At 55.7% G+C, this 26,043-nt stretch overlaps 1 protein-coding gene across 1 annotated transcript; it reads right to left on the bottom strand.

Moving 5' to 3' along the window:
* Positions 1-211: 211 nt before the first annotated feature.
* Positions 212-6,248, bottom strand: LOC138727017 (ubiquitin carboxyl-terminal hydrolase 17-like protein 6). Its single transcript, XM_069869132.1, has 13 exons — positions 6,020-6,248; positions 5,243-5,353; positions 4,863-4,965; positions 4,232-4,299; positions 3,760-3,830; positions 3,439-3,521; positions 3,118-3,229; positions 2,701-2,841; positions 2,321-2,421; positions 1,974-2,055; positions 1,496-1,777; positions 1,185-1,312; positions 212-644 (listed from the first exon to the last, which is right to left on the bottom strand). Exons 1-13 carry the CDS (start codon positions 6,219-6,221, stop codon positions 212-214), a joined length of 1,917 nt encoding a protein of 638 aa, XP_069725233.1. The 5' UTR covers positions 6,222-6,248.
* Between the last annotated feature and the right edge of the window lie 19,795 nt (positions 6,249-26,043).

Here is a 26,043-nt window from a genome sequence, read left to right as displayed (position 1 = left end):
CTCTTTCTCTTTCTCTTTCTCTTTCTCTTTCTCTTTCTCTTTCTCTTTCTCTTTCTCTTTCTCTTTCTCTTTCTCTTTCTCTTTCTCTTTTTTCCCTTTTTCTTTTTTCTCTTCCGTTTTTATTTTTCTTTTTCTTTTAATTTTAATTTTTATTTTTATTTCTGCTATTTTTCTTGTTGCTCTTTTTTTCTTCTCGTTCTTTTTCTTTTTCTCATTTGTTCTTCTTATTGTTACTTTTCTCCTTGTTATTTTTTTTCATCTTCTTATCGTTATTTTTCTTCATTTTCTTCTCGTAATTTTTCTCCACATTCTTCTCGTTAGGTTTCTTCTTCTTCTTCTCATGATGTTTCTTCTTGTGCTCTGCACCCAGCTCCAGGCAGCCTGGCTCCTCCTGGCCACCACTGGGGCTCCTGCCTGCCTCCTCCCCTGTGAGGGACACCGAGTCCCCCTGTGTGCACCTCTTCTTTCTGGGCGGGCTGGAGGTGTCACCTTTGCCATTGACAGATGGAGAATGAGGGCTGCCATCTGCCTCATGGTGGCGCTTTTTCAGGGGGGAGCTGAGCACCTGAAGGGTTGATAATCTGATTACAATTTTCAGAGGAGGCTTTTCCGTATTCGGCAGGTTGAGCGCAGATGAAGCTGGGCTGAAAGACAGGAAAAGGTGCAGATATGGTGTTAAAGCCAGGTCCTGAGTGGGAGCCCCTCTTTTCCTCACCATCCCGAGATGCACGAGCACAGCACCGCACATCTGCCATCTCAGCCACAAAATCTGAATTAGAACCTGCTCTAGGGCAGCAGCTTCAAGCACACACGATGACCTGCCCCACGCCCTGAGCACACGCTGTCCCACGGGGGGCTAGGAAGGAGCGAGTGTTGCTGCAGCACGTGCTGATGGCAAAGGTTACAAAGGAAAACCCAGAGCAAGACCTAAACCAGGCTGGTGCCTCCTGATCCCAGGGGACACCGGTACATGGTGAGGGCCTGCAAAGCTGCCTCCCACCCTGTGCTAACAAATACAGCGCCCTGCTTCTGGGATCCAGAGCGAGCCCTGCCAGCCCCAGAGAACAGGAGAGGCGGCTGCCGAGATCACTCCTCGAGCCAGCTGCCGTGCCAGGCAGTTGCTTCACGGAGTATCTGAAGACCGCTACTGGCCCTGCTGCCTGGGAGCAACTGGCACCGCTTACCTCAACTTGCCAGAAGGCTGGGCAGTGGAGTAGGCGTGGGTGGTGTCCGTGGGCTGGATCTGCTCGGGAAGCTGTGGGTGAGGTTCTGTGTAGTGGTCACCTCTGCTCGCCGCTTGCGGAGTTCTGCCCTGTAGTTATGGACAGGAATAAAAATCTGGTGGTCTAAAAAAAAGAGGATTCCATTACCCAAGGGGAGAAAATCGAAAAGGGGACCCCAGAGAAAGGGGACAGACAGACTGGGTGAGGGAAGCAGGGGGTGGCAGAAGAATCAGAGGGTGCCAACTGAAGACCGGGCAGAAAGTCAGACTCACCTTTTTTGCAGAGAGTGCCAGCTTCTTTGCTAGTGGTGGTGATGTGGAGCTGCTCCCCTCCACAGCGCCACCGGTCAACAGGGACCTCTTCAATTTAGCCAGCCTGGAGCCTTCTGGAGCAGGTGGCTTGACTCCAGGAACAGCAGGGAGGTGCTGTCTGGGCTCCTGCAGCACCTTGGAGGAGGTGGGAAGCTTTGGTCCTGTGCTGACTCTTCTACGGGGCACAGAGACGCCAATCTCCTCCAGCCCAGACAGCTTCTTTGCTGCCTGCGTCTCTGGTTTCTAGACAAAGGGAGAGACAGAAGTTCAGTGAGGAAAGAATTCCAGGGGCCCGGGTCACCCAGGAACCCTTGGCTCAGCAGGATCCCCCCTGCAAACAGTCCTCCCTTGCACTCACCTTCCTCCAAACCTGCAGCCCCTGCCCTGGCTAAGTGGACAGAGGGGCAGCGGCTCCCAAGAAGGGACCTTCAGGACTCACCTGGCCCATCACTGGTTTGCAGGGCAGGATGGACACAGCCTCATCAACGGGTCCCTCAAAGCTCGTGCTGGTGCTGGGTGTTCTGGTGAAGGCAGAGAAGCGCATGTGTTAATTGCGAGGGGAGCGCCTGCAACGCTCTCGTCAGAGATGAAAAAAAGAAACAGAAGCGAAGCTCCAAGGAGGGGAGATGCTCTTAAGCTACAGCTTTTGATCCACAAAAGGCTGGGCCTCTCCCTGCCTCCCTGCTCTGAGCCAGCTCCGTCCCACACCCTGGCTCGTGCTACCAGCCCTGTCCCAAATGCCAAGAGCAGTGGGCAGAGGGGCTGGGAGACACAGCCTGCTCTCACCTCAGGTAGAAGAGCAGGTAGGCCTGCTGTTTCAGGACCACCTTGACATTGGTGAGGCGGACTACGGAATCGTTCATTTTATACCACTGCCCATCGCTGGCCTGCAGAAGAAGAGAGAACAGGGTTGGGCTGCATCCGAGGACCTTCCTGGCCTAAAGAGAAGCGGGAACAGCGCCCAGTGGCAGAGCTCCGCTCCACAATACCCACAGGCAGCCCAGGGGTGCAGAAGACCCCCATGACCTGCAGCGGAGCAGAGCCTGAACACCCCATCCAGTGCTCCATATCTGCTGAACGCCCTCCTTCCTGCACACTACAGGGACCCACGAGGACCCAGCAGCACCCAGTCCTGAGCACGTGCCAAGAGAACACACTGAGCTCACCTTCATGTAGCAGTAGTAGTGCCCTGAGTGGCTGCTGAACCCAGAGTGCACCAGCACGGCGTAGAGCTCATACTTTATAGGGTCCCCTTCGTTCTCTGACATGTAAGGTCGGATGTCCAAGAACTCAGGGTACGTCACGTCCTGTGGAGAGATGATGTCTCAGAAGCCTGCACAGCAGACTGCTTTCTTGCTGGAGCAAGAGCTCAGCTGTTCTCTGAGTCTCATGTCTTGAGAGAGGAGGACTCGCTCTCCCCAGGCAGAGGTCACGGTGAGCAAGACGCCAGGATGAGCTGAACTCCCACTGCACGGCTGGAGAAGGGCTGCAGCATGGCTCACACCGTGCACCTCCCACCCTGCTCTGGGCAGCAGGGCCTCGGGCCAGGGTACAGCCCGAGCTCTGGAGTGCCAGGTACTCACCTTTGTGATTTTGCCTCCCGTGAAGATGGAAAAGCGCTTCAGCGAGAGTGTGAGAACATTGGAGGCTCGGTGGATGCTTAAGCATTTGATCGCTGGCACTTTGGTCTTGCACCTGCACAGGAAGAGCTCGAGCTATTCAAGGTCTTCCACCACAGATGGAACTGTGATTGCAAGGTGATTGCCAGCCCTGGCCAAGTGGCTCCATTGCAGCCTTCCACGGCCACAAACCTCCAGGTTCAGCCATGGAGCAGGTAGAGATCCCTCCCTGCTTCCCCCCGTCACACCCGCGGGCCCCTTCCTGCCACAGGCCCACACACTCACTTGTCACACAGGTACGCGTTCTCCTCGCACAGCGTCTCTGGCCTCACAAACAAGTTCAGCGCCTGCTGGATGCTTTCAACTTCCTGCAAGGACAGAGGAGAGGTCAGGGCACAAGTGGCTTGTTCACGCAACAGCCTGGCTCCCTTCTGGCCCCAAGGGACAACACACAGTATGAGGCAGCACAACAACAGAATCTGCTTCCCTGTCGCCTGCACTGGGACTTGACAGCAGGTTAGGGAACCTTGAGGCAGTAACCGTGCAGTTGCATGAACAGCCCCTCCGCGTGCCGAGCTCCTCCCCATCCCAACCCTGCCACAGTACCTCAATCTCCACCACCAGGTCCAGGAAGGGTTCGTAGGCGTCGGAGGCCAAACTGCACGCTTTGCACTTCACTGCAAAAGAAAAAGCCATGAGCACACCCTGACACAACGCCAGCACCCACCACCATCCCAGCACAGCGCAGGCAGTGCAGGATTCCCCCTCGCTGCCTTTGGGCACAAGATTCACGACCTGGCAAGGAGGAAGGCTGGCAATTCCATGTGTGTAGGGACAGCAAGAGTTGCCAGATAGCTGGCAACATGGGCTCCTTTGCTGGTGGCAATGAGCTGGGGACCCACAGCCAACAGCTTTTTCCATCTCCACAGCAGGCATCGTGGCCCGCAGGGATTGCAGGATGGACCAGCTGCAGCTCCAGATAATTTACACATAGTAATTTTCCCAAAAGATTTTTCCTGCAAGGCTCTCAGGGAAGCAGCAGCCCCGAGAGCAACAGACCCTGGCAGCCAGCACTCACCACGGGACCGCAGGTAACCACCAAAGATCTGGTGAACCAGCGTTGCGGTCTCGGTCTGGTGATCCAACCTAGAGACAGCAGCACAGGATCTCACACCGCCCCTCCGCAACAGCCACCCCACGGGCCACCGCTGTGTCCTCAGGACACCTCCCCTGTGTGCTCTGGAGCAGGGCAGTCACAGCCTCCCTCACTCTGCTCCCCGGTGGCAGAGCTCACGAGGTGGCACCAGGCTGCTCCAAGCAGCAGAAACCCCTGCCTGGAGCTCTGGGCTGGGCACTGCAGGCAAAGGCAACACAGCTTCCCGGGACAGAGGGCCCCGGGAAGGCCTCTCACCCGCAGCCACAGAGACGAGGCTCAGCTTGGAAGCACACTTGCATTCCTCGGCTACTAGGACAGGATCCAAACCCACCGCACCCTTTGGATGTGGGGAGAGGAGCACAGCTATGCTGGGGCAGAGAGAGTAGCCCGCAGCCGTGTCACCGTGGTGCAGAGCTGGGCCCTGGCGTCACAGCACCTCCCTCCAAGCCACCCTGGGGGACACGTTTTCTCCACAGTCCCCTCCCACAGGCACACGGGACCCGTGAGGGGACAGCCGAGAAGAGTGGCAAGGGCTGTCAGAGGCCCCATGTACTGGGTACAGCCGTTCAGGCAGGCCCTCTGCATGGCATCGACGACGAAACGCAGGAACTCATGCGCATCCTCCTGGCGGCCAAAGCGGATGTGCTGGGCAATCTCTGCAGGAGAGGGAGGAATCAGTCCCAGCACACGCTGCGACACATGCAGCCCTTCCCTCCCTCGGGGCAGGGAATCTGGGGCTTGAGCCCCCTCAACCCAAACCAGATGTCAGACTTGGGCTGGCCACGGGGGAAGCCCCACACAACCCCTGGCAGGCTCCAAGAGTCAGCTCCAAAGAGCAGTCTGCCAAGATCTGTCCCGATCTCAAAGGATCTGCTCCTGCATCGGTCGCTGTTGCCCCGCATGGCTATGAAAGGGAAGCACAGCTATCCTTACTCTTGATGTCTCTGATGAAGGACATGGGCTGTATTATGCTGCCGCTGCCACCGAAAACCTGGATTACGTGGTTCTCCATAGTGCACAGCATGCAGAACTCGCCTCGCTGGCCTGGAGCGGGAGAGAAGATGTTGGGGACAAAGCCAGGAGAGATGGAGGAGTCGACGGGACAGGAGATCTCTGGTCCAGTACAGCTCAGCCACGCTCGGTTTTTCCAAGGAGCTTTGTGGTGCGGCGCCACTCTGGGGCATCCTGGGTACGCAGGGAGCAGCACATGCCGCCCCCAGCTGACGCAGCCCAAGTCACAGCATCAGCTGCTGCAACATCCCAGGTGGGACAGCATCCACGTGGACGGAAAACAGATCACAGGGCAAATCCCACCAGAGCCCTAAGGACAGGGCTGGAGCCCCGCAGGCTCCCCTTGGTCACAGCTCAGAGCAGCGTCCACCAGGACTCCCTTGCAAAGTCCCCCAGAAGCAGCAGCGCCTGCCCATGCGCCGTCTTCTGCCCTGGCTTCACACAGTCCCCACGGACAGAGACTGCTCAGCCCCCACGAAGCCAGCAGACCCCATTGGACCAGTCTTAGTCCTGGTTATGCCCAGCAGAGTCAGAGCCCTCCCAGACACAAGGATGCTGAGCTTGGGAACGCTGCTGTTGCTGGGAAAAGCCAGATGGACACAGGAATGACCTCTTGATGGAGAAACAAGGCAGGAGGGAGCAGAGAAGGCGCATCCTGACACCCGCACACCCTTGCCAGAGCCAGGCCGCCCCACTCACAGGTTCGGCTGTGCTCTCCGGAGAGCAGGTAGTTGGCGAGCGGAGGCGTGTAGGTAAGGCACTGCACGGTGGAATTGAGGAAGCAGGTGTTCCCTAGGTTTTGCAGCCCAGCGCCGATCCGGTGGATCTGCTGCCACTTCAGGGACAGGCGCTCCACGGGGAAAAGAACCTTCTGGGGCACGGGGATCCCATCCCCTTGCATCCCTGGGACATGGCTGCTTCCTGCAGGGAGAGAAGGGTGGTGAGCGTCGGTCGAGGTGTGGGGGGCAGACAGGGCTCCCCTCACCCTCTCTACATACCTCGCTCGGCAGGCACTGCCTGCTCACGGCTGTCACCAGCCTCCTGGAAGGGGTCGAGCGGCTCGTCCTTGTCCTGGAGAGGGTTCAGCTGCTCAGAGGCGCGGTACTCGGCAGGCTCAGGCTCCATCTCCTTCTGCTGGGGCTCCTGGAACTGGGTGGCAGGCATCTGGTGCAGCTCTTTTCCGTCATCACCGTCGTCCTGCTTGTCCCTGATGGCCACGGTGCTGCCTGGCGGCTGCGATGAGCAGAGGGCTCGGTGGAGCGGGTGGGGAGGGCACGAGCGTGTGCCGGGGCCCCGCACTGCATCCCATTGCCACGGCAACAGCCCCAAGCCCTCACCCCCCTGCGGCCTCCGGAGGCCCCAACCGGTCCCCTCCCTAAGCACCGACCCCCTCCCGCCCCCTCCCACCGCTGCCGTCGTTGAGCTGCTCTTGGCCGGCCCGTCTCGCCCTGCTACGCTCACCGATCCGCGTCGCTGCCACTTTGTGCACGTGTCGCCGCCCTGCACGGGAGCCCCACGGCACCGGGTGCGCCCCCGGGCCCCGCACTCCTCCTCCCAGGGCGGAACGGAGGGAGAAACGAGGGCAGAGCCTCCTCACTCCTCCTGTAGGGGTGGAACAGTGGCGGGACGAGGGGTGAGAGGGGCCGGCATCGCGCTCTGGCCCTCGGGTACAGCCAGGGCAGAGCCTCCTCGATCTGCCTCCCGGGGCAGAACTGGAACAGAGCCCTGGTGGCTTCGCACTCCCCGGCCGAGGGGGGAACACGGGGCTGAAAGAGGGAGGGACAAGGGAGGGACCGGGGGTGAATGAGGGAGGAACGAGGGGAGAATGAGGGAGGGACAAGGGAGTGACGAGGGGTGAAAGAGGGGTGAACGTGTGAGGGACAAGGGAGGAACGAGGGAGGAATGAGGGAGGGACGAGGGAGGGAGGAGGGGGGAACAAGGGGGGGATGGGGGTGAATGAGAGAGGAGGGAGGAATGAGGGGTTAATGAGGGAGGGGTGAGGGAGGAACAAGGGCAGAGCCTCCTCGCTCCTCCTCTCGGGAGGGATACAGAGAGAAGTCTCCCTGCTCTTCTTTCTGGGATGGAGACAGAGGGCAGGGCCCCCGCCCCTCCTCGCTCCTCCTCTGGGGCGGAGCGAAGGCGGGAGCTGCGGGACCTCTGCACTGCTCCTTTCGGAGTGGAATGAAGGTTAAATCACAACTCTTTCGCGTGCGCTGCGCAAAACCACAAAGGGCTGGGCGAGAGCAGGAGCTCAGCCGTCCGGCCGCTCCACCTGCCAAGGCAGAGTGAGAGCCGGGACAGCGACCCCATTGCCAGGACAGTGGGGGGCGGGGCCGCGCCTGCCCATTGGCTGGGAGGGCAGAGGGGGCGGGTCTGGGTGATGAGGCTGCTGTTCCCATTGGCTGGTAGGGCAGAGGGGGCAGGTCTGGGTGCCGAGGCCGCTGTTCCCATTGGCTGGGAGGGCAGAGGGGGCGGGTCTGGATACCGAGGCCGCTGTTCCCATTGGCTGAGCCGCTGAGGGGCGGGGCCGTTGAAGCAGTTGGGGGTTCGAGTCCCCGTGGTGGCTCCTGGCACGTGGGATCCGTTAAGCCCCAGCAGGGGGGACCCAGTGCTGTGAATCCCCGCGGTGGCCCTGGCAGCCCAGTCCCCTTCAGCCCCGTGGCAGTGGGGAGCTGGTCCCAATAAAGCCCTGTGGTCGGCTGGCCAGTCCCTATGAAGCCCCATGGTGGGGGCACTGGGACCCTGTTAGGCCTCGCGGTGGCCCTGGCAGCCTGGTCCCTGTTAAGGCCCATGGCAGAGGGGGGTCTCATCCCCACTAAGCCCCACAGCGGGGGGAGTCAGTCCCCACTAAGCCCCGTGGTGGCCCTGGTAGCCCCGTCCCCGGTAAACCCCCCGGCTGCCACTGCTCTCTCCGCTTGTTCTCTCCCCTCTGTCCCTGCCCCATGTTTACACCTGCACCAGGTCTCCCTCCTGCAGGGAACCCCTGGGGCTCCAGCATGGATGAGGAGATGAAGATTACAGCAGGGGGACCGCACAGCCAGAAAACACGGGGCAAAACAAGGGGAAATATTAAACTGAGAGACAGGCAGAGGCAGGAGCAGTGGCGCACGTGATAGAACCACACAGAAAGAGAATGAGAGGTGGATCTGGGACTAATTAGAGTTTCAGGAGGGGGTTCCTTTTCTTTCTTTTACATTTTTCTCTTTAATAAAATTTCGCAGACTCGTCCGGTATGACATTAAGATTTAGATTAATTCCTTTGTTGTCATCACCTACTGAAAAAACAGATTTTTGGCAAAAGAAAGGAAAACCCCAATAGATCGGTTATTTGAAAATAATCTTAAAAATGGGAGTCTACTCATTTTATCTGAGTAACAATATGGAACTGTTGAGGTTTTTTTCTGAAGGAAGAGCTCTATTAAAGGGTCTGATCTCAGCACTTAATTCTGTGCATGTTATTTACCGGTGCTTTAGCTTTTCTTACTCCACTACACTGCTGTTGTTGCCATGGGAGTAGGGACAAGTGCAGAGTGTGTCATCCTCCTTTCCTGCTAAAATTTGCCTCTGTAACTGAAGTTGAAGTGTCTTATCCTCAATCACATTTTTTATGTGACCCAAAAAGGCCAATACAAAAAATCCTTGATGGATCAAGATGGGTGACAGGGCTTTAAGCCAGGCTTGGGGGGCTCGGATCAGGCGGGTCCAGGCGAGCCGAGGGGCTCAGGCCAGGCAGGTGTCAGTGAGCAGAGGGGTACGTGAGGGCTGAGGGAGGTGCCGAGCTGGGCCCTCAGCCCGTGGCTCTCTGAGGTGCTGGGGCACGCTTGGTGTCTGGCGCAGGTGAGCCAGGGGCTTCTGAGGTGATGGGAGCCAACGGGGAACACCTGGAAGCATTAAGGGGTGAGGTTGTGTTGGGCGCGCCGCCGCTGGACCGCGGCTCTGCGGCTGCGCTGGTTTGTGGTGCAGGGCTGGGGCTGGGGCCGTGGGGGCACAGGCTGTGCTGGTCTGTGCTGGGGGGTGGACAGCTGGGTACTGCTGACCAGTTCTTACTGGTGCACACTGGTCATTACGTCGTAACTTTACTTCTTTCTCTGCCTTAAACGTTTCATCTGAAGGCTGGCTGTTGGTGCCCCTGTTTTGTGGCACTGGCAGTGAATAGCGGAGGGGGTGCAGCAGCAGGCGCTCCATGGAGATGGACCTTGGGGTGTTGCCTGAGGGCCTCATCTGTGGCACTGGGTGCGATGGGATGGGAGGGGAGGTGCAGGATGGACGAGCTCATGGTCCGGAGCTGGCTGCTGTGGGGGAAGGAGATGCAGCGGCAGGCACTGCCCCCACCTCACACCCACCCGACCGCCCTGGCCGGACCCTCCCAAAGGAGCTTCTGCACACGCACAGCAAGAGCCCTGCCGTGAGCTGATGGGGCGTGGAGTGGCCTTGTAATAGAACTCGCAAGGAGCCCCGTGGTACGAGGGTGCCCATCACTTCCAAGGCACCGGCCTGGACAATGTGGCCTGGAAGAAGCTGCTGCTGCAGTGCCCACGTGTTCCCCAGGAACTGCTGTTGCCATCGATGTGGTCATTCTTCCTTTTGCCCTTCTCTCTCTCCACTCTCTTTCTCTCTCTCCCATTACCTTACTGTTCCTTGACTGGTATTGGTGTGTTTTACATCAAATCCAAGTGACCTTGGCTGTGTTCAGGGATCAGATTGTGATCTGAACAGATTGAAATCTGTGTCTGTATTTGGGAAGTTGCACCCCCATATCTCAGTATTTTGGTCTGTTTATTTTGGTCAGAGCCTGAATAAATGTTTTTCTTTTTGATTTTTGCCCTGAGAGTGACCCTTTTGGCCTCTGGATAGCCACACAGATAAAGGAACCTCCATCTTTCAAGTCTGCAGGCTGAAAGAAGCCTGGATGTGAGTGTGTAGCTTGTGGATCCGGGACACGACAACCCTATACACCCCCCTGCGGTACCGCCCCCCCCGCCGCTGGGTGCACCAAGAGGGACGGAACACAGGGCTGGTGTCCTATCAAGATGTAGAGAGGCAAGACAGGAGGGGTGACCTGTGAGTGGATGGTAAATGCTTGGTACTTTCTGTCTTCAGATGTGAAACTTACCTGGTATTCCAGAGCAGTCCGTGAGCTGGTTTATGGGCTGACCAGCCAAATCCATGGAGGGAGGGTATCTATGCCCTCTAGAAGCTCTGTACTTCCTTGAACCCTTCACCCATTCCCATCCTCCTGCCCCAGCTGACTCCAGCTGCAGCCCTTCGGCCAGAGCGTATAGGGAACAAAGCCCATTGCTACCTCCTGGTTGCTGCTGGCCACCTGCACCCTTGGGGTGCCTTCCATGGCACCTGACAAGTGATGGAAAGAAACGTCTGACCTGGCATGGAAACACTAGGGAAGGAGAGTGGCAAAGAAATGGTCAACGCTACTGCTCCTCGACATCCCCTCCTGGTAAGCCAACCCCAAGTCCCGCAGAGCCCCCAACCCCATGGCCTCGGCTGTGACGCAGAGCGGCCACAGGGAGGATGGGGCTGTGCCACAACAGCTCTTGTTGGGGTTATTTCTCTCCAGCCTTCTCTGGCCTCAATGTTTTTGACAAGAAATTAACTCCTGCATTGAGACAAAGGTGTTGAGCAGATCTGTGATGAAATCATATTTTAAAGCTCTTGTTGTCTCAAGGCCTCGTAAGGTTTCACATTAGTGTTCCTTGGTGCATGTGTACGTGCGTGCACAAATTGATGTTAAGTCACTGTGCTCTGGTTAAAGCCCTGGTGAAGCCTGGATTGGGCAGAATTCATTCGTAATACAAACGCAGAGGGCTCTGTATGTTCTTATATCCCAGAGAGTGCCAAGTTTATTGATTCTTCAATTACAATAACTCCTGCTGCCTTTGTATTGTTGTGTTGAAGACACCCCTTGCTTAGAGGGCGTGTTGGAGTTAGGTGATGTGCTGAGGTTACAGAGATAGTGTGTTCCCTCGGATTCTTAGGAAAGTTAACCTCCACCTTCTCTTCTCCTCTAGAGTGGGCAGAGGACGGGCTACAATGCAGAGCAGAACAGAGCAACACAAACAGCCAGCTAGAGCCAGAGAGAAACACTAATGTCTGGTTAATAAGGACGAGGTTCTACCTCTTGGAAAAAAAATGAGAACGTGTGTCATCAAAGTCCTTCTGTTTGGGGCTGGGGAACAGGATGGAATTGTTTCTTTGGAAAGAATTTCTATGTGGGTGAGAGGGTTCTCAACTGATTCCCGATCCTGGTTTCATGAAGAAGAAAGGGCTGTAAGACCTGAAGGAAGGGCTGTCTTTGGAGGTGGAGGTGTGACTGAAATAAGCTTGAGTGTCTTGTGCTTCTTACTCCGTCCTCAGTGTCTGTCATCTCCTTTAATTTTGGCATCGGGCAGTCATAAGCTGGGAAAGAGGCAGCTAGAGAATTTCTCCAATTAGCTTCATCACTAAGATATCCCATAGCATTGAGCTTCAGTCAGGAGATGGAAGTGCAGCTTTTCAGAGGCTGCTGTACCTGGATGAAGTGCAGTACGCCTCCCTCCTCAAGAAGAGCCTCCGTTCCGAAAACTCAGTGGATCATCTTCCCTTTGACAGTCTCAGGGTGGCAAGAAAAGCTAGAGGAGCTCTGCGTGGTGCCGTGGTGGGCTTAGGCCAGTCTGGCATAGCTTAGAACTTGTTGGGGTGGCATGCGTGGTGGTGAGGGGATGGGGGATGATTCATTTAAAGCACAGCTACTTGGAGTGTTTTGCCATGACAACTTCTTCCCTTTACTTTGTCAGCAGAGAGAATCTGACAGAAGCATTTGTGAAGAGAGAGCCCCTGTGGGATCCCGACCCCTCTCCAGGGAGAGGGAGAAGCAGTGTGATGGTGCCCTCCATGCCAACAGTGTTCAGGTACACGGCTTTCTAGTGACTTGTCTTTGCTAACCACAGTCGATTGAGCTGACAGCCCCGGTCGGAGTGTTTTCCACTTTGACTTCACACGTAATGACATCTTATTTTGTGAACATTGGAGCAAGACAACAATATTAGGAAGAAATGTACTTCACTAGCTGAACGTGAGCAAATGAGGAGTTTCTGAAAGCAGCCGTTGCTGTGGCAGGCGGGCTCCAGCTGCCTTGAAAGTGAAGCTGTGCTGGGCTCAGCCGGAGAGGGCTGCGTAGAGCTGTACAAGTACCTTTAAGATAGAAACACTCCGCGAGTACAAGGAGGAGGGTTTTGCAGCAGTACGTTTTGCCAGCAATCAGCTGGAGTTTTTAAAAAGGCAGGTTGATGAGATGCTTGGGGACATGATTTATTAGTGGACAGGTGTGGTTGGAGCTGATGATCTCAAAGGTCTTATGAAACCTAATGGTTCTATGTTTCTGTTCTGTGATCACTGGGGAAAGGAGGATATCTTGTGCCTAATCCTATGTCTCTGATGCTAGGGATGTGAAAAGAAGCCCATTCTTTTTGAAAAAAGTGCTCTTAGGAGAGCTGATCTTGGGTTGAGCACGGCTGTGTCTGGGACCCTTGGCCTCTTCTGCCCAAATACAGGGAAGCTGGAGGAACCCTGTGTAAACCAGCATTGCCTACATTAAAGTTCTAAATTGGTCACTGTGTGTTCTATGAGTTTTACTTTTTCAACATTTAAAACAAAGAAAGAATAAGGCAGACCATTCAGGATGTGTTGTGAACACACTGTTAGCCCGGTTCTGGCACGGGGGACGCTGCGCTGTGCAATGTAGGCTCCAATTTAGCAGCCCACTTCAGTGTATTGGTATTCAATTGACTTTGATGAACTCGCTCACTGGGGGAGTTCTCTGGATCACTATTGCGTGTGGATGTCCAGCAGGGAAATATTCTCACTGTCAGTGTGTCTGCCACTTCAAAAAAAAAAGAGTCCTTCCTTTCCTGAAGAAGGACACTTGGATTGAGAGTCGGCTGTCTCGTGCTCAGCACTGGTGAGACTGCACCTCAAATCCTGGGTTAAGATTTGGGCTTCTCACTACACGAAAGACATGGAGGTCCTGGAGCCCGTCTAGAGAAGAGCAACAAAGCTGGTGAAGGGTCTGGAGAACAAGTCTTATGAGGAGCGGCAGAGGGAAATGGGGTGGTTTGTCCTGGAGAAGAGGAGGCTGAGGGGAGACCTCATCACTGTCACTGGGGGTGCTGAGAGGGATGGTCCTGATGATCCTTTTGCTGCTGCTGTGCTCTGACCTGAAGCCACGCGCAGGGTCTGGGTGGGAACTAAGACTTTTATTTAACTGTGTTTTCTGTGTTTCTGTCTGGTGCCACCAGGGCTCACCTGAAGGGCCCAGGGGAGCCCCAGGGCCTCAACTCTGCTCCAGAAATAGACAGAACAGCAACAAAACTTCGAAAAGACCAGGAACAAAACCTCACTGAGAAAGAAACAGCCCCTATTTGTGCAGAGAAACTCTGGGCAGAGGGTGGCCAAATGCCTGTTTGTGGGGGTTTCTGAATAGGAGGAGCAAGCAGAGCTGTGTGCTGATGCTGGGCTGAGGCAGCAATACTGATGTGGGCATCTTTTCCCCACCTCCCTACACTTCACCTCCCATTCATATCACCAGGTGTGCAGGAAAAAGACCCTGAGCTCAGGAGGTCGGGGGTGGGGGGGTGGGACGGGGGGCTATGCCAGGGGTTGGTACTTGGGGAGGGGAATATTTTAACACTGGACATTTAGCACTGAGCACAATCATCCTAAAAGCCCAAATACTCAGTGAAAATCACAAATACTCGTGAAAATCAAGTTTTACTCAAGGACTCAGGGTTGGGGAGGCCCTGGCCCAGGTTGCCCAGGGATGTCGGGGCTGTCCCATCCCTGGAGGGGTCCAAGGCCAGGTTGGATGGGGCTTGAGCATCCTGATCCAGTGGGATGTGTCCCTGCCCATGGCCAGGAGGTGGAACTGGATGGGCTTTGAAGCCCCTTCCAACCCAAATCATTCTATGATTCTATGACTTTTAGCATAAAACACAGTTACCATAAAAGCACGAACTGCAAAACACTCTGTGAAATCAAGTTTTACTCAAGTTATTACAGCAGAAAAGAAGGCTCTGGGGAGCCCTCAAAGCAGCTTCTAGTAATTAAAGGGGCTCCAAGAAAGCTGGGAAGGGGCTCTTGATTGAGGAGTGCGGGGATAGAACAAAGGGGAATGATTTTCAGCTGAATGAGGGGAGATTGAGATGAGATCTCCAGAAGAAATGTTTTGCTGTGAGGGTGGGGAGGCCCTGGCCCAGGCTGCCCAGAGCAGTGGTGGCTGCCCAATCCCTGCAGGTGCTCAAGGCCAGGTTGGATGCAACCTGATGCAGTGGGAGGTGTTCCTGCCCATGGCCAGGAGGTGGAACTGGACAGGCTTTTAGGTCCCTTCCAGCCCAAACCACTTCATGATTCCATGATGCCATACACTATGTCCGAAGCAATACATCCCTTAATTAAATTTAAAAAAAACAAAACCAAAACCCACCAAAAATTCACACTATGCTTGATCAGATGCTATACAAAATACACTTTATTTTTAACACAGTCCATCACAAACCACCCAATGGGAACTGTTCCTACATCCACATGGCCTGGAAAGCAACTCGGGGTTCACTGGAGGCCACAGAGGTTTGTGCAGAGGGACTGCAGCAGCTCTGAGACACTGAGTTGTCCGGAGCAGCGACACGGCCAGCTGGGTGCTGGCTGATGCTGGCTTTTTGGCTCCCGGGGAGCACTCAGCCGCGTTGTCTCCTGAGGTGACCTCTGCAGGGTTGGTTACCGAGGTGGGCTCTGCAGGGCTGGCTCCCAAGAAGCACTGGGTGCAGGAGTGTGATGGGAAGTTGTGTTGGAGGGTGCTAACACCCTGCCCGTGTGCATGGTTGGACCTCTCAGGCTGGTTTCTGCCAGCCAAGGGCTGGTTGCTGGTGGTCCAACTTCACAGCCTGTAGTGCCGCTGCAGGGAGCGGCTGCAGGGCCTTCCCATCGCCGTCCACCTGCACGCGTGAGTGGACAAGCTATGCATGAACTCCTCGTGGTTGGAATCTTCTTGCACCGAGTGCAGCAGGAGCTCAAACGGCTGCTGGCAGACGGGGCAGGTCCTGCTCCTCCTGGCCCAGCGCTGGATGCACGTAAAGCAGAAGCTGTGCAGGCAGTTGGCCATGTAAGTGGTGGAGTTTGTGATATCCTGCAGGCAGTTGGGGCACTGGGAGTCTTCTGCTGCCTCCACCGGCCCTGCCTGGGGCTGCTGGCTCCTGCCGCCGTCCCTTTCAGCAGAGCTTCTCTTTTCAGGACAGCTTGTATGCTTCTTTCTGCGGGAGTAGATCCACCAGCACCCAATAACTCCCACCACTGCAGGCACAGCACAGACTATAGCATCGCAGAAGGATAATGGCGTTTTGAAGAGCCTCAGCTGATGCCCAGAAAGAGAAAGGCAACCCAGTGTCAAATGGTCACGGGGAACAGAACGGGAAGCCTAAAGTCCCATCAATGCCCTCAGGTATTTCTGTCAGAATGAACAGGCTGGTTTTCGAGCCGCTCTGGACATCCCCATCTCTGCTGCACCAGCAGGACACGCAACAGGAACCTCACCTGAGACCAGGGATACCCGGTCATTGCTCATCAGAGCACTCACCACTCTCACCTCACCTTGATGCTTAAAACAATTCCCCTCCTTCCTGGGAGTGCTCCCTGCTGCCCGTTCACGGGGTCGCAATTCCTGCAGGACCACCCTACGAGCTGTCTCACAGCCGCACCACAAACTGATGTTCATGGAGCTCCCGCCACTCCCTTCCCAGCAGTTTCTGGTGGAGCAGAGCCCCGTTCTTCTCCACTGCCCAGTTTGGCTCCACCAGCTGCACAAACAGTTCTCCCGCACCATCCTGTGGCGCAGAAAGGCAGCAGCAGGACACCCAAGGATGGACAGGCCTGTCCTCAATCCTGGCAGAACAAAAAATTCTGAAACACAGGTTACCAGTCTGGTAAAATCCAGACCCAGTGTGGAGCGCTGGATGTCCCAGGGCCGTTTCCCAGCACACAGGGCCCCGTGCAGCCCCACACCAAACCCAGAGCTGAGCCAGGGCAGAGCTCACACCCTGTAGGTGCTTGCCCTGTGCCACCAGGCACTGCCTCTGCCTTCTGGCTTGGCTGGAATGCGCTCTAAGGGTCCCTCCTGAGGTCAAGGCATGGCTGGAGAGCTGCAGCTGGGACTGGAGGCTTTCCCAGCATGCTGACGTGTTCCCACTGTGGGTTGGGATGGAATTAAGATACCAAGGGGAGAGCAGGGGTCAGTCAGCTCTCCCAGTCTGTATCCTGACTGCATTGATGGGAAACTCCTGGCAAGCACCAGGCAGATGAGGACAAGAAGGAATGCACACACTTGCCTACCTTCCAAAGGAAAAAACAAAGAAAACAGCAAGGAAAGTCAGCTTCATCTCCTGGGTTTCATCGGGTTCCCCGTGCTGCTTGAAGTCTCCCTGTTTCTCCAGCCAGGACAAGCAACCCTCAGGGGACACATCCTTCTAATTCAGGCTTGTTTGCAGCACGAGGTTCCCAGGGAAGCCAGAGAATTCCCTCTCAACATGCGAGATGAGACTTTGGCAAGCACTAGTTCCACATTTTCAGGGCTCCCTACACCCAGGAAGGTCCATACTGGGGACCAGCTTCTTCAAGGCTCCACCAGAGGACACACCAGGAGAACTCCCAAGAATCTGATCTCCTGTGCTCTGCAGGGACAGACCCAACCGTGCTGCTGGTCCCCGCCTCCTCTTACACTGCAAAACCCAAAAAGTTGTGGAAATCCAGACTGGAATTAAGGACCATGCTGAAAGATCACAGAGCAAACACACAGGCAGCTAAATTGGAACGGAGCTTCAGAGGAAGGACCAGGATGTCTCCCTGCACAGCCTGGAGTCAGCGATGCAGCACTCGGGAAACAAATGCAATCGGGGTGAAGGAGCACGGGGCAAGGCTGGCACAGTTAAACCAAAATGGGACCACCGGGAGCTGGGAACATCTCCCATGAGGAAAATAACCAGGAGAACAGGCTCCACCTCTTAGGAGGCACCAGAGCAGGAGCTGATAGAAGCCTCAAGAGCTGGAGATGCAGTCATGGAGATCAAAGGCTGAGCAATGACTGCACAGAAGCAGGCACGGACAGACCTGACCTACCCTGCCCGTGGGGCAGAGTTTCCTCTCTGGCAGAACTGGCACCGGGCACTGTGACGGCTGAACCGCAGCTGCTTTGTTTTTCACACACAGAGATGCAGGCAGCTCCCAGCGGAGAGACCACCTGTCTCCTCCAGATCCTCCTGGAGAGTGAGTCCAGAGGGTGCTTGTCCTGGACAGCAGAGAGGTCTCCTAGGACACAGGGCAGCATCACAGAGGGTGACATGACAGAGGCCACGGCCAGAACCATGGTTGGGGTTGGAAGGGGCCTCAAACACCCTTCTGGTCCAAATCCCCCTGCCATGGGCAGTAACACCTTCTACTCGATCAGGTTCTCAAAGCCCCATCCAACCTGACCTTGAACACTACCAGTGATGGGGCATCCACAGCTTCTCTGGGAAACCTGATAGAGTGTCTCAGCATCTTTGTCATAAAAAGCCCTTTCAGATATTGAATGACTGCAATTGGCTCTCCCTGGAGCCTTGTCTTCTCAAGCCTGAACAACCCCAGGATCTCCCCAACCCAGCTGCAGGACCCTTCCCTCTGCCCTGTGGAACCCCATGAGGTTCACATGGACCCACTGCTCCAGTGTGCAAAGGGGGGGCTTTTTCTCACAAATTCCCAGAAATACAGTACCTTGAAAACTCTTTAGCAGACCTAAGGATCTCCAGTGGAAGAGAACTCTTTGTCTCCAACAGTGACCATTCTATGATGCTATCAATTCCTTTAATGGATTGTGCTGGGTTCTCCTTCATGAGTGCGCAAGCTTTGCAAATGCCACATGGGAATCTGTTGTGAACTCTGCAGGTTTTCATCTCTTTTGACTGCTATGGTGGGAAAATTGTAGAAGTTTGGTATCTGTTGTAACGCCCTCCTGGGTCTGGGTCTGTGGCTGCCATGTGGCTGTGCCTCTTCTCTTGAGATGCTCCTCAAATCTCAGCCCACCCGACTGATCTGTCTGAATGAGAAAGTTTTCTCTCCCTCCTGCTGTGGAGAAATGCCCTTGCCACTTATGCAGGGGTTCCCTTACTTCCCTGAACTCCCTTGCGATGGCCACAAAGGGTCCTTGCTGGCCCTCAGAAAATACCCTTCAAGGCACCAGAGCTCAGAACACCCTTCCTGAGCAGCAGCTGTTGATTGTTGGGGTTTTTTGCTCCATTTCTTTCCTGGCTGGTACTGGCAAGTGTGCAGTTTGTCCTTGCAGCCCCAGTGACTGTCACGGTTATGAGGACTCTCCTGCGCAACTCTGTCCTTCCCTGTCCTGGAGACTTCCTTGTCCCAGTGTCCCCTGGGCTGGAGGGGAGAAGGACGCTCAGCTGGAGCCCCAGGAGTTAGTCAAACGTGCAGCCAAAGCTGAACTCAGTGCTGGAGAGGAACCAGGTGAGGGCAGCAGAGCTCCTCAAGGGAAAGGGGAAGGATGCCGTGGAGTTCAAGACTCCAGCTCCCAGCATAACATGGGGTGAAGGTGCAAGCTCCCAGCCTCCTTTGGGATGATGGACTCCAGCACCCGGCCTGCTATGGGGTGAAGGGATCCGGAAGCAACTGCAGAATCATAGGAGTGGTTTGGGTTGCAAGGGTCCTTAAAGATCTTCCAGTTCCAGCCCCCTGCCATGGGCAGGGACACCTCTCGCTGGACCAGGCTGCTCAAAGCCCCATCCAACCTGGGCTGAACACCTCCAGGGACGGGGCAGCAACCTGGGTCAGGGCCTCCCCACCCTCACCATGAAGAATTTCTTCCTAATGCCTAATCTAAATCTTTCCCCTTTCCATTTACAGCCCTTTCCCCTCATCCTGTCAGTCCGTGGCCTTGGAAAAAGTCCTTCTGCATCTCTGCCATAGCCCCTTCAGGGACTGGAAGGCTGCTCTAAGTTCTCCTCAGTCTCCTCTTCTCCAGGCTGAACAATCCCAACTCTCTCAGTCTCTCCTGATAGGGGAGATGCTCCAGACCTCTGATGATCTTCGTGGCCTCTTCTGGACCTCCTCCAAGACTTCCACGTCCTTCTTACATTGTAAGCTCCAGAGCTGGACACAGGACTCCAGGTGGGGTCTCACAAGAGGGGAGTAGAGGAGCAGAATCCCCTCCCTCGCCCTGCTGGCCACGCTGCTTTGGATGCAGCCCAGGACACGATTTGCCTTCTGGGCTGTGAGCACGCACTGCCGGCTCATGTTGAGCTTCTCATCAATCAGCACCCCAAGTCTTTCTCCGCAGGGCTGCTCTTGATCACGTCACCCACCAATTCACGGCTATTCATAGAATCACCAGGTTGGAAGAGACCCACCGGATCATCGAGTCCAACCATTCCCATCAATCACTAACCCATGTCCCTCAGCACCTCATCCACCCATCCCTTAAACCCCTCCAGGGAAGGGGACTCAACCCCCTCCCTGGGCAGCCTCTGCCAGGGACCAATCACCCTTTCCATGATTTTTTTTTTCCTAATGTTCAGCCTAAAGCTCCCCTGGTGGAGCTTGAGGCCATTCCCTCTCATCCCATCCCCTGTCACTTGGGAGAAGAGCCCAGCTCCCTCCTCTCCACAACCTCCTTTCAGGTAGTTGTAGAGCAATGAGGTCTCCCCTCAGCTTCCTCTTCTCCCCTATGAACCCCAAAACCCCAATCCTGAACCCATAATCCCCTCCTTGTACCCCAAAATCCCACCATGAACTCCAAATTCCAATCCTGAAGCTTGTAATCCACTCCTTGCACCCCTAAATCCACCCCTACACCCCAAAATCCACCCTTAAACCCCAAAACCTCAAACCCAAAGTCCCAAATCCACCTCTTGCACCCCAAATCCACCCCTGCACCCTAAAACCCTGACCCTGAACGCCATAATCCACTCCTTGCACCCCTAAACAACCTTGAACCCCAAGCTGCAATCATGAAGCTCATAATCCACTTCCTGAACTGCAAAATCCACAACAAAACCCCCAAATCCACCCCTGAGCCCCCAAACCCCAATCCTGAACCCTGTAATCCACCCCTACACCCTAAAATGCAACTTTGAACACAAACCCCAATCCTGAACCCCATAATCCACTCCTTGCACCCCAAAATCCCCCCATGAACCTCAATGTCTAGTTCTGAAACCAATAATCCACTCCCTGCACCCCCAAAATCCACACCTACACCTCAAAATCCACTGCTTGCACTGCAAAACCTCAATCCTAAACCCCCTTAATCCACTCCTTGCACTCCTAAATCCACCCCTACACCCCAAAATCCACCTTTGAACCCAAAACCCCAATTCTGAACCCCCAAATCTACCCCCTGCACCCCAAAATCCCCCTGAACCCCAAAATCCCAATCCTGAACCTCATAATCCAGTCCCTGCAACCCAAAATCCTCCATGAACCCCTAACTCCAGTCCTGAACCCCATAATCCACTCCTTGCACCCATAAATCCCCTTGAACCACAAACTCAAATCCTGAAGCTCATAATCTATTCCCTGAACCCCCAAATCCACACATAAACCCCCAAACCCCAATCTTAAGCCCCAAATCCCCTCCTTGAACCCCAAAATCCCCCATGAACCCCAAATTACAATCCTGAAGCTCATAATCCAATCCTTGCACCCCTAAATCCACCCCTACACCCCAGAATAAATCCTTGAACCCCCAAACCCCAATCTTGAACCCCATAATCCGCCCTGATCTCTAAAACTCCAACTCCAAAGCCCGAAATCCACCCTCTGCACCCTGAAATCCCCCCTGCACCCCAAACCCCTTACCCTGAACCCCAAAATCCCAACACTGAACCTCCAGAATCCACTCCTTGCACCCCAAAATCTACCCCTACACACCAAAATCTACCCTTGAACCCCAAAACCTCAACCCTGAACCCTATAAACCCCTCTCTGCACCCTAAAATTCCCCCAAAACCCCAAATCCCCACAGCCGTGTGCGGCGATGGCTCCTTCCTCAAATACGATCTCAGCCCTGATGGGAATGGCAACAGCGAGACCTTTGATGTCTTCCTTGACATCTGCGACGATGACTCCTGAGACCCTTGAGGTCACCCCAAAACCCTCAATGACACCCCAAAAACTTTGGGGTCCCCCCTTCCCACAAAAACCCTGGGAATTCCCATTAAATCCCTTGGATCCCATCAAGCTTCTCCCAGCCTGATGCCTGGCCCCCCCCAAACCTTTGGGGTCCCCCTAAATCTTGGGGACCCCCCAAACCTAGTGACTGAGGGGATTTGAGGGGTCTGAGGTGGAGCTTTTGAGGTCCCTTGAGGGTTTGGGTGGGGCTTGAGGTGGGTTTTGGGGTCTTGTGAGGCCTTGGGGGGTTAGGGTGGAGTTTTTGGGGTCCCCTGAGGCTTTAGGGGGGCTGAGGTGGAGTTTTTGGGGTCCGTAGAGGGTTTGGGGGGGGTTAGGTGGATCTTTTGGGGTGCCCTGAGGGTTTGGGGTCTCCTGAGTGTTTGGGTGGATCTTTTGGGGTTCCTTGAGGGTTTGGGGGCCCCACACAGGTGGGTGGATCCCCCCACACCCTCGGGAAAGAGCCCCCCTCATCCCAAACCCAGCCTCGTGCCACCCCTGGGAGCTGGGCAGCAGCAATTCCCTCGGGAAGAGCCCCCACCCTGTCCAGTGCTGGGCCCCTCACTCCAAGAAGGATGTGGAGGGGCTGGAGTGTGTCTGGAGAAGGGAATGGAGCTGGGGAAGGGGCTGGAGCCCCAGGGTTCGGGGAGCAGCTTTGGGACCTGGAGCTCTTTAGCCTGGAGGAGGGGTGGGTGAGGGGAGACCTCATCGCTCTCTGCAGCTTCCAGAAGGGAGGCTGTGTTGAGGCGGGTGCTGGTCTCTTCTCCCAAGTAAGAAGGGCCAGGAGGAGAGGAAATGGCCTCAAGTTGCGCCAAGGGAGGATTAGGCTGGATACAGGGAACAATTTCTTTATTGAAAGAATGAAGAAGCACAAGCAGAGGCTGCCCAGGGAGGTGCTGGAGTCCCCATACCTGGAGGTGTTCAGACAGCGTGTAGATCATGGGATCATGGAATCGTTAAGGTTGGAAAAGACCTCTAAGAGCATCCAGTCCAACCCTTGACACACCACCGTGCCACACAGAGGTGGTGCCTCAGGATGTGGTTTAGTTGTCACAGTGCATGGGGCTGATGGTTGTACAAGATGAGCTTAGAGGTCTTCAAGGATTCCAGGATTCTATGATTCCATGACCTCTTTCCCTGCAGGCACCTCCAGCGCCTCTGCCTGGCTCAGAGGCCCCAGAAGCGCAGCGCTCGCAGAATGCGCCTCACTCTTGGCTGCTGCCTTGGACGGCTCACGATGAGGATGGTCTGTGCAGCCAGGGAACGGACGGCGATGTTGCTGTCTTCTCAAGGGCTCAAGGACTCTGGTGGAAACAAACAGAGCTGAGATGAAGCCCTGTGTCTACAGAGACCCCCGAGCATCCCCTCCCAACCCCACCAGCCCCGGCCAGGAGAGGGCTGCTGTGCGGGAATGCCCCAGCTGCCCCAGGCAGGTTTCCTAGAGCAGGACCAGGCCAGGCAGCTCCCTGCTCAGTCACCATCTCCTGAACCACCAGCCTGGCCTTAGCCAATCCCGCCCCTCCTCACCGCAGCAGATCTTTGACATCTTCTCAGGGCTTTGGTCCCTCGGGCATCGCGCAGCAAGCCCAGAGCTCCGTCAGATACGCTTGATCCCCAGTGCCATGGTGGGAACTGGGGCCAGGGTGTCCCAACAGAGGGACCCGGGGATGGTTGCTCACCAATGAACCTCACGGCTGCCAAGCGCAAGTCTTTCTGAGCTTCCTTCAGGAATGGCACGCTCTGATCAAAGTATTCCTCAGCCTTACTCCTGCCCTGCACCAGCTGGAGAGAGACGAAGGGTATGGGAATGGAATCCTGGAATGGCTTGGGCTGGAAGGGACCTCCAATCCCATCCAGTTCCACGCCCCTGCCGTGGGCACGGATACCTCCCTCTGGATTAGGGGGCTGTGGGCTCCAGGCTGGAGCACGGCAGGCGAGACCCACACCCCAGACAGGTGGGGAAGCTCTGGGGATGTCCTCACCAACCATTCTGCAACACTCCACATGTGCTGCATCTGGACGAGATGTTTAAGCTGCGCCCATCTGAGCAACTCTGCTGCAGCAAGGAGCGCTTCCTTGGATGCCTGTGGAGCAGTAGAAACTGGGAGATGACACCACAACCATGTGTCCCCTTCCTATTGGCTTTGTTCTGGTGGCCTTAGGAAGCTGGGACGTGCCCTGGCCCAAATGTCTTGGAATCTCTTCCCTCCATACCTCTGCCACCCTCTCTGTTTGGTCGTTCAAATGAAAGAAGAGTGGGAGTAGGGCCATTCACACATTTTTCTTCATCTGCTTCTTGTTCCTGCGTGTCACACTCTTCATCTGGTCTCTGAAGAGGATGATGGAGGTCTCTCTCACCTTGCTGGACTCCTGGCAGGGAGAAGGACAGCAGGACTTTGGCACCAGTATCTCTGCCCACGGTGAAGTACGGAATGAGAGCATGTCCTCAGCTGGAAGGGACCCACAAGGGTCATGGAGCCCAACTCCTGTAACTGCACAGGACAACTCCAAAATCATAAAATCATAGAATTACTTGGGCTGTTAGGGAATTCAAAGCCCATCCAGTTCCAACTGCCTGTTACGGGCAGGAACACCTCCCGCTGGATCAGGTTGCCCCAGCACCTCAGAGAGCCACGGGCTGAGGGCCCAGCTCGGCACCTCTCTCTGCCCTCACGTACCCCTCTGCTCACTGACACCTGCCTGGCCTGAGCCCCTCGGCTCGCCTGGACCCCCCTAATCCGAGCCCCCCAAGCCTGGCTTAAAGCCCTGTCACCCATCTTGATCCATCGAGGATTTTTTGTATTGGCCTTTTTGGGTCACATAAAAAACGTGATTGAGGATAAGACACTAAGACTAAGATAAGACTAAGCTAAAGCACCGGTAAATAACATGCACAGAATTAAGTGCTGAGATCAGACCCTTTAATAGAGCTCTTCCTTCAGAAAAAAACCTCAACAGTTCCATATTGTTACTCAGATAAAATGAGTAGACTCCCATTTTTAAGATTATTTTCAAATAACCGATCTATTGGGGTTTTCCTTTCTTTTGCCAAAAACCTGTTTTTTCAGTAGGTGATGACAACAAAGGAATTAATCTAAATCTTAATGTCATACCGGACGAGTCTGCGAAATTTTATTAAAGAGAAAAATGTAAAAGAAAGAAAAGGAACCCCCTCCTGAAACTCTAATTAGTCCCAGATCCACCTCTCATTCTCTTTCTGTGTGGTTCTATCACGTGTGCCACTGCTCCTGCCTCTGCCTGTCTCTCAGTTTAATATTTCCCCTTGTTTTGCCCCGTGTTTTCTGGCTGTGCGGTCCCCCTGCTGTAATCTCCATCTCCTCATCCATGCTGGAGCCCCAGGGGTTCCCTGCAGGAGGGAGACCTGGTGCGGGTGTAAACATGGGGCAGGGACGGAGGGGAGAGAACAAGCGGAGAGAGCAGTGGCAGCCGGGGGGTTTACCGGGGACTGGGCTACCAGGGCCACCACGGGGCTTAGTGGGGACTGACTCCCCCCGCTGTGGGGCTTAGTGGGGATGAGACCCCCCTCTGCCATGGGCCTTAACAGGGACCAGGCTGCCAGGGCCACCGCGAGGCCTAACAGGGTCCCAGTGCCCCCACCATGGGGCTTCATAGGGACTGGCCAGCCGGCCACGGGGCTTCATTGGGACCAGCTCCCCACTGCCACGGGGCTGAAGGGGACTGGGCTGCCAGGGCCACCGCGGGGATTCACAGCACTGGGTCCCCCCTGCTGGGGCTTAACGGATCCCACGTGCCAGGAGCCACCACGGGGACTCGAACCCCCAACTGCTTCAACGGCCCCGCCCCTCAGCGGCTCAGCCAATGGGAACAGCGGCCTCGGCATCCAGACCTGCCCCCTCTGCCCTCCCAGCCAATGGGAACAGCGGCCTCGGCATCCAGACCCGCCCCCTCTGCCCTCCCAGCCAATGGGAACAGCAGCCTCATCACCCAGACCCGCCCCCTCTGCCCTCCCAGCCAATGGGCAGGCGCGGCCCCGCCCCCCACTGTCCTGGCAATGGGGTCGCTGTCCCGGCTCTCACTCCGCCTTGGCAGGTGGAGCGGCTGGACGGCTGAGCTCCTGCTCTCGCCCAGCCCTTTGTGGTTTTGCGCAGCGCACGCAAAAGAGTTGTGATTTAACCTTCATTCCACTCCGAAAGGAGCAGTGCAGAGGTCCCGCAGCTCCCGCCTTCGCTCCGCCCCAGAGGAGGAGCGAGGAGGGGCGGGGGCCCTGCCCTCTGTCTCCATCCCAGAAAGAAGAGCAGGGAGACTTCTCTCTGTATCCCTCCCGAGAGGAGGAGCGAGGAGGCTCTGCCCTTGTTCCTCCCTCACCCCTCCCTCATTAACCCCTCATTCCTCCCTCCTCTCTCATTCACCCCCATCCCCCCCTCGTTCCCCCCTCGTCCCTTCCTCGTCCCTCCCTCGTCCCTCCCTCATTCCTCCCTCATTCCTCCCTCATTCCTCCCTTGTTCCTCCCTTGTCCCTCACACGTTCACCCCTCTTTCATCCCTCATCCC

The sequence above is a fragment of the Phaenicophaeus curvirostris genome, chromosome 15 (genome assembly GCF_032191515.1).
Source record: "Phaenicophaeus curvirostris isolate KB17595 chromosome 15, BPBGC_Pcur_1.0, whole genome shotgun sequence".
Lineage (NCBI taxonomy): Eukaryota > Metazoa > Chordata > Aves > Cuculiformes > Cuculidae > Phaenicophaeus > Phaenicophaeus curvirostris.
Note: the sequence above shows the minus strand (reverse complement) of the source record. Positions and strands in the feature narration are given on the sequence as shown.

Excerpts from the sequence above, each read along its gene's own strand:
- LOC138727017 (XM_069869132.1), bottom strand. The coding sequence starts at position 6,221 with ATGCAAGGGGATGGGATCCCCGTGCCCCAGAAGGTTCTTTTCCCCGTG. Across the intron at positions 2,842-3,117 it reads CGGGAGGCAAAATCACAAAG|GACGTGACGTACCCTGAGTT; the intron begins GTGAGTACCTGG and ends ATCTCTCCACAG. Across the intron at positions 1,778-1,973 it reads GCAAACCAGTGATGGGCCAG|AAACCAGAGACGCAGGCAGC; the intron begins GTGAGTCCTGAA and ends CCCTTTGTCTAG.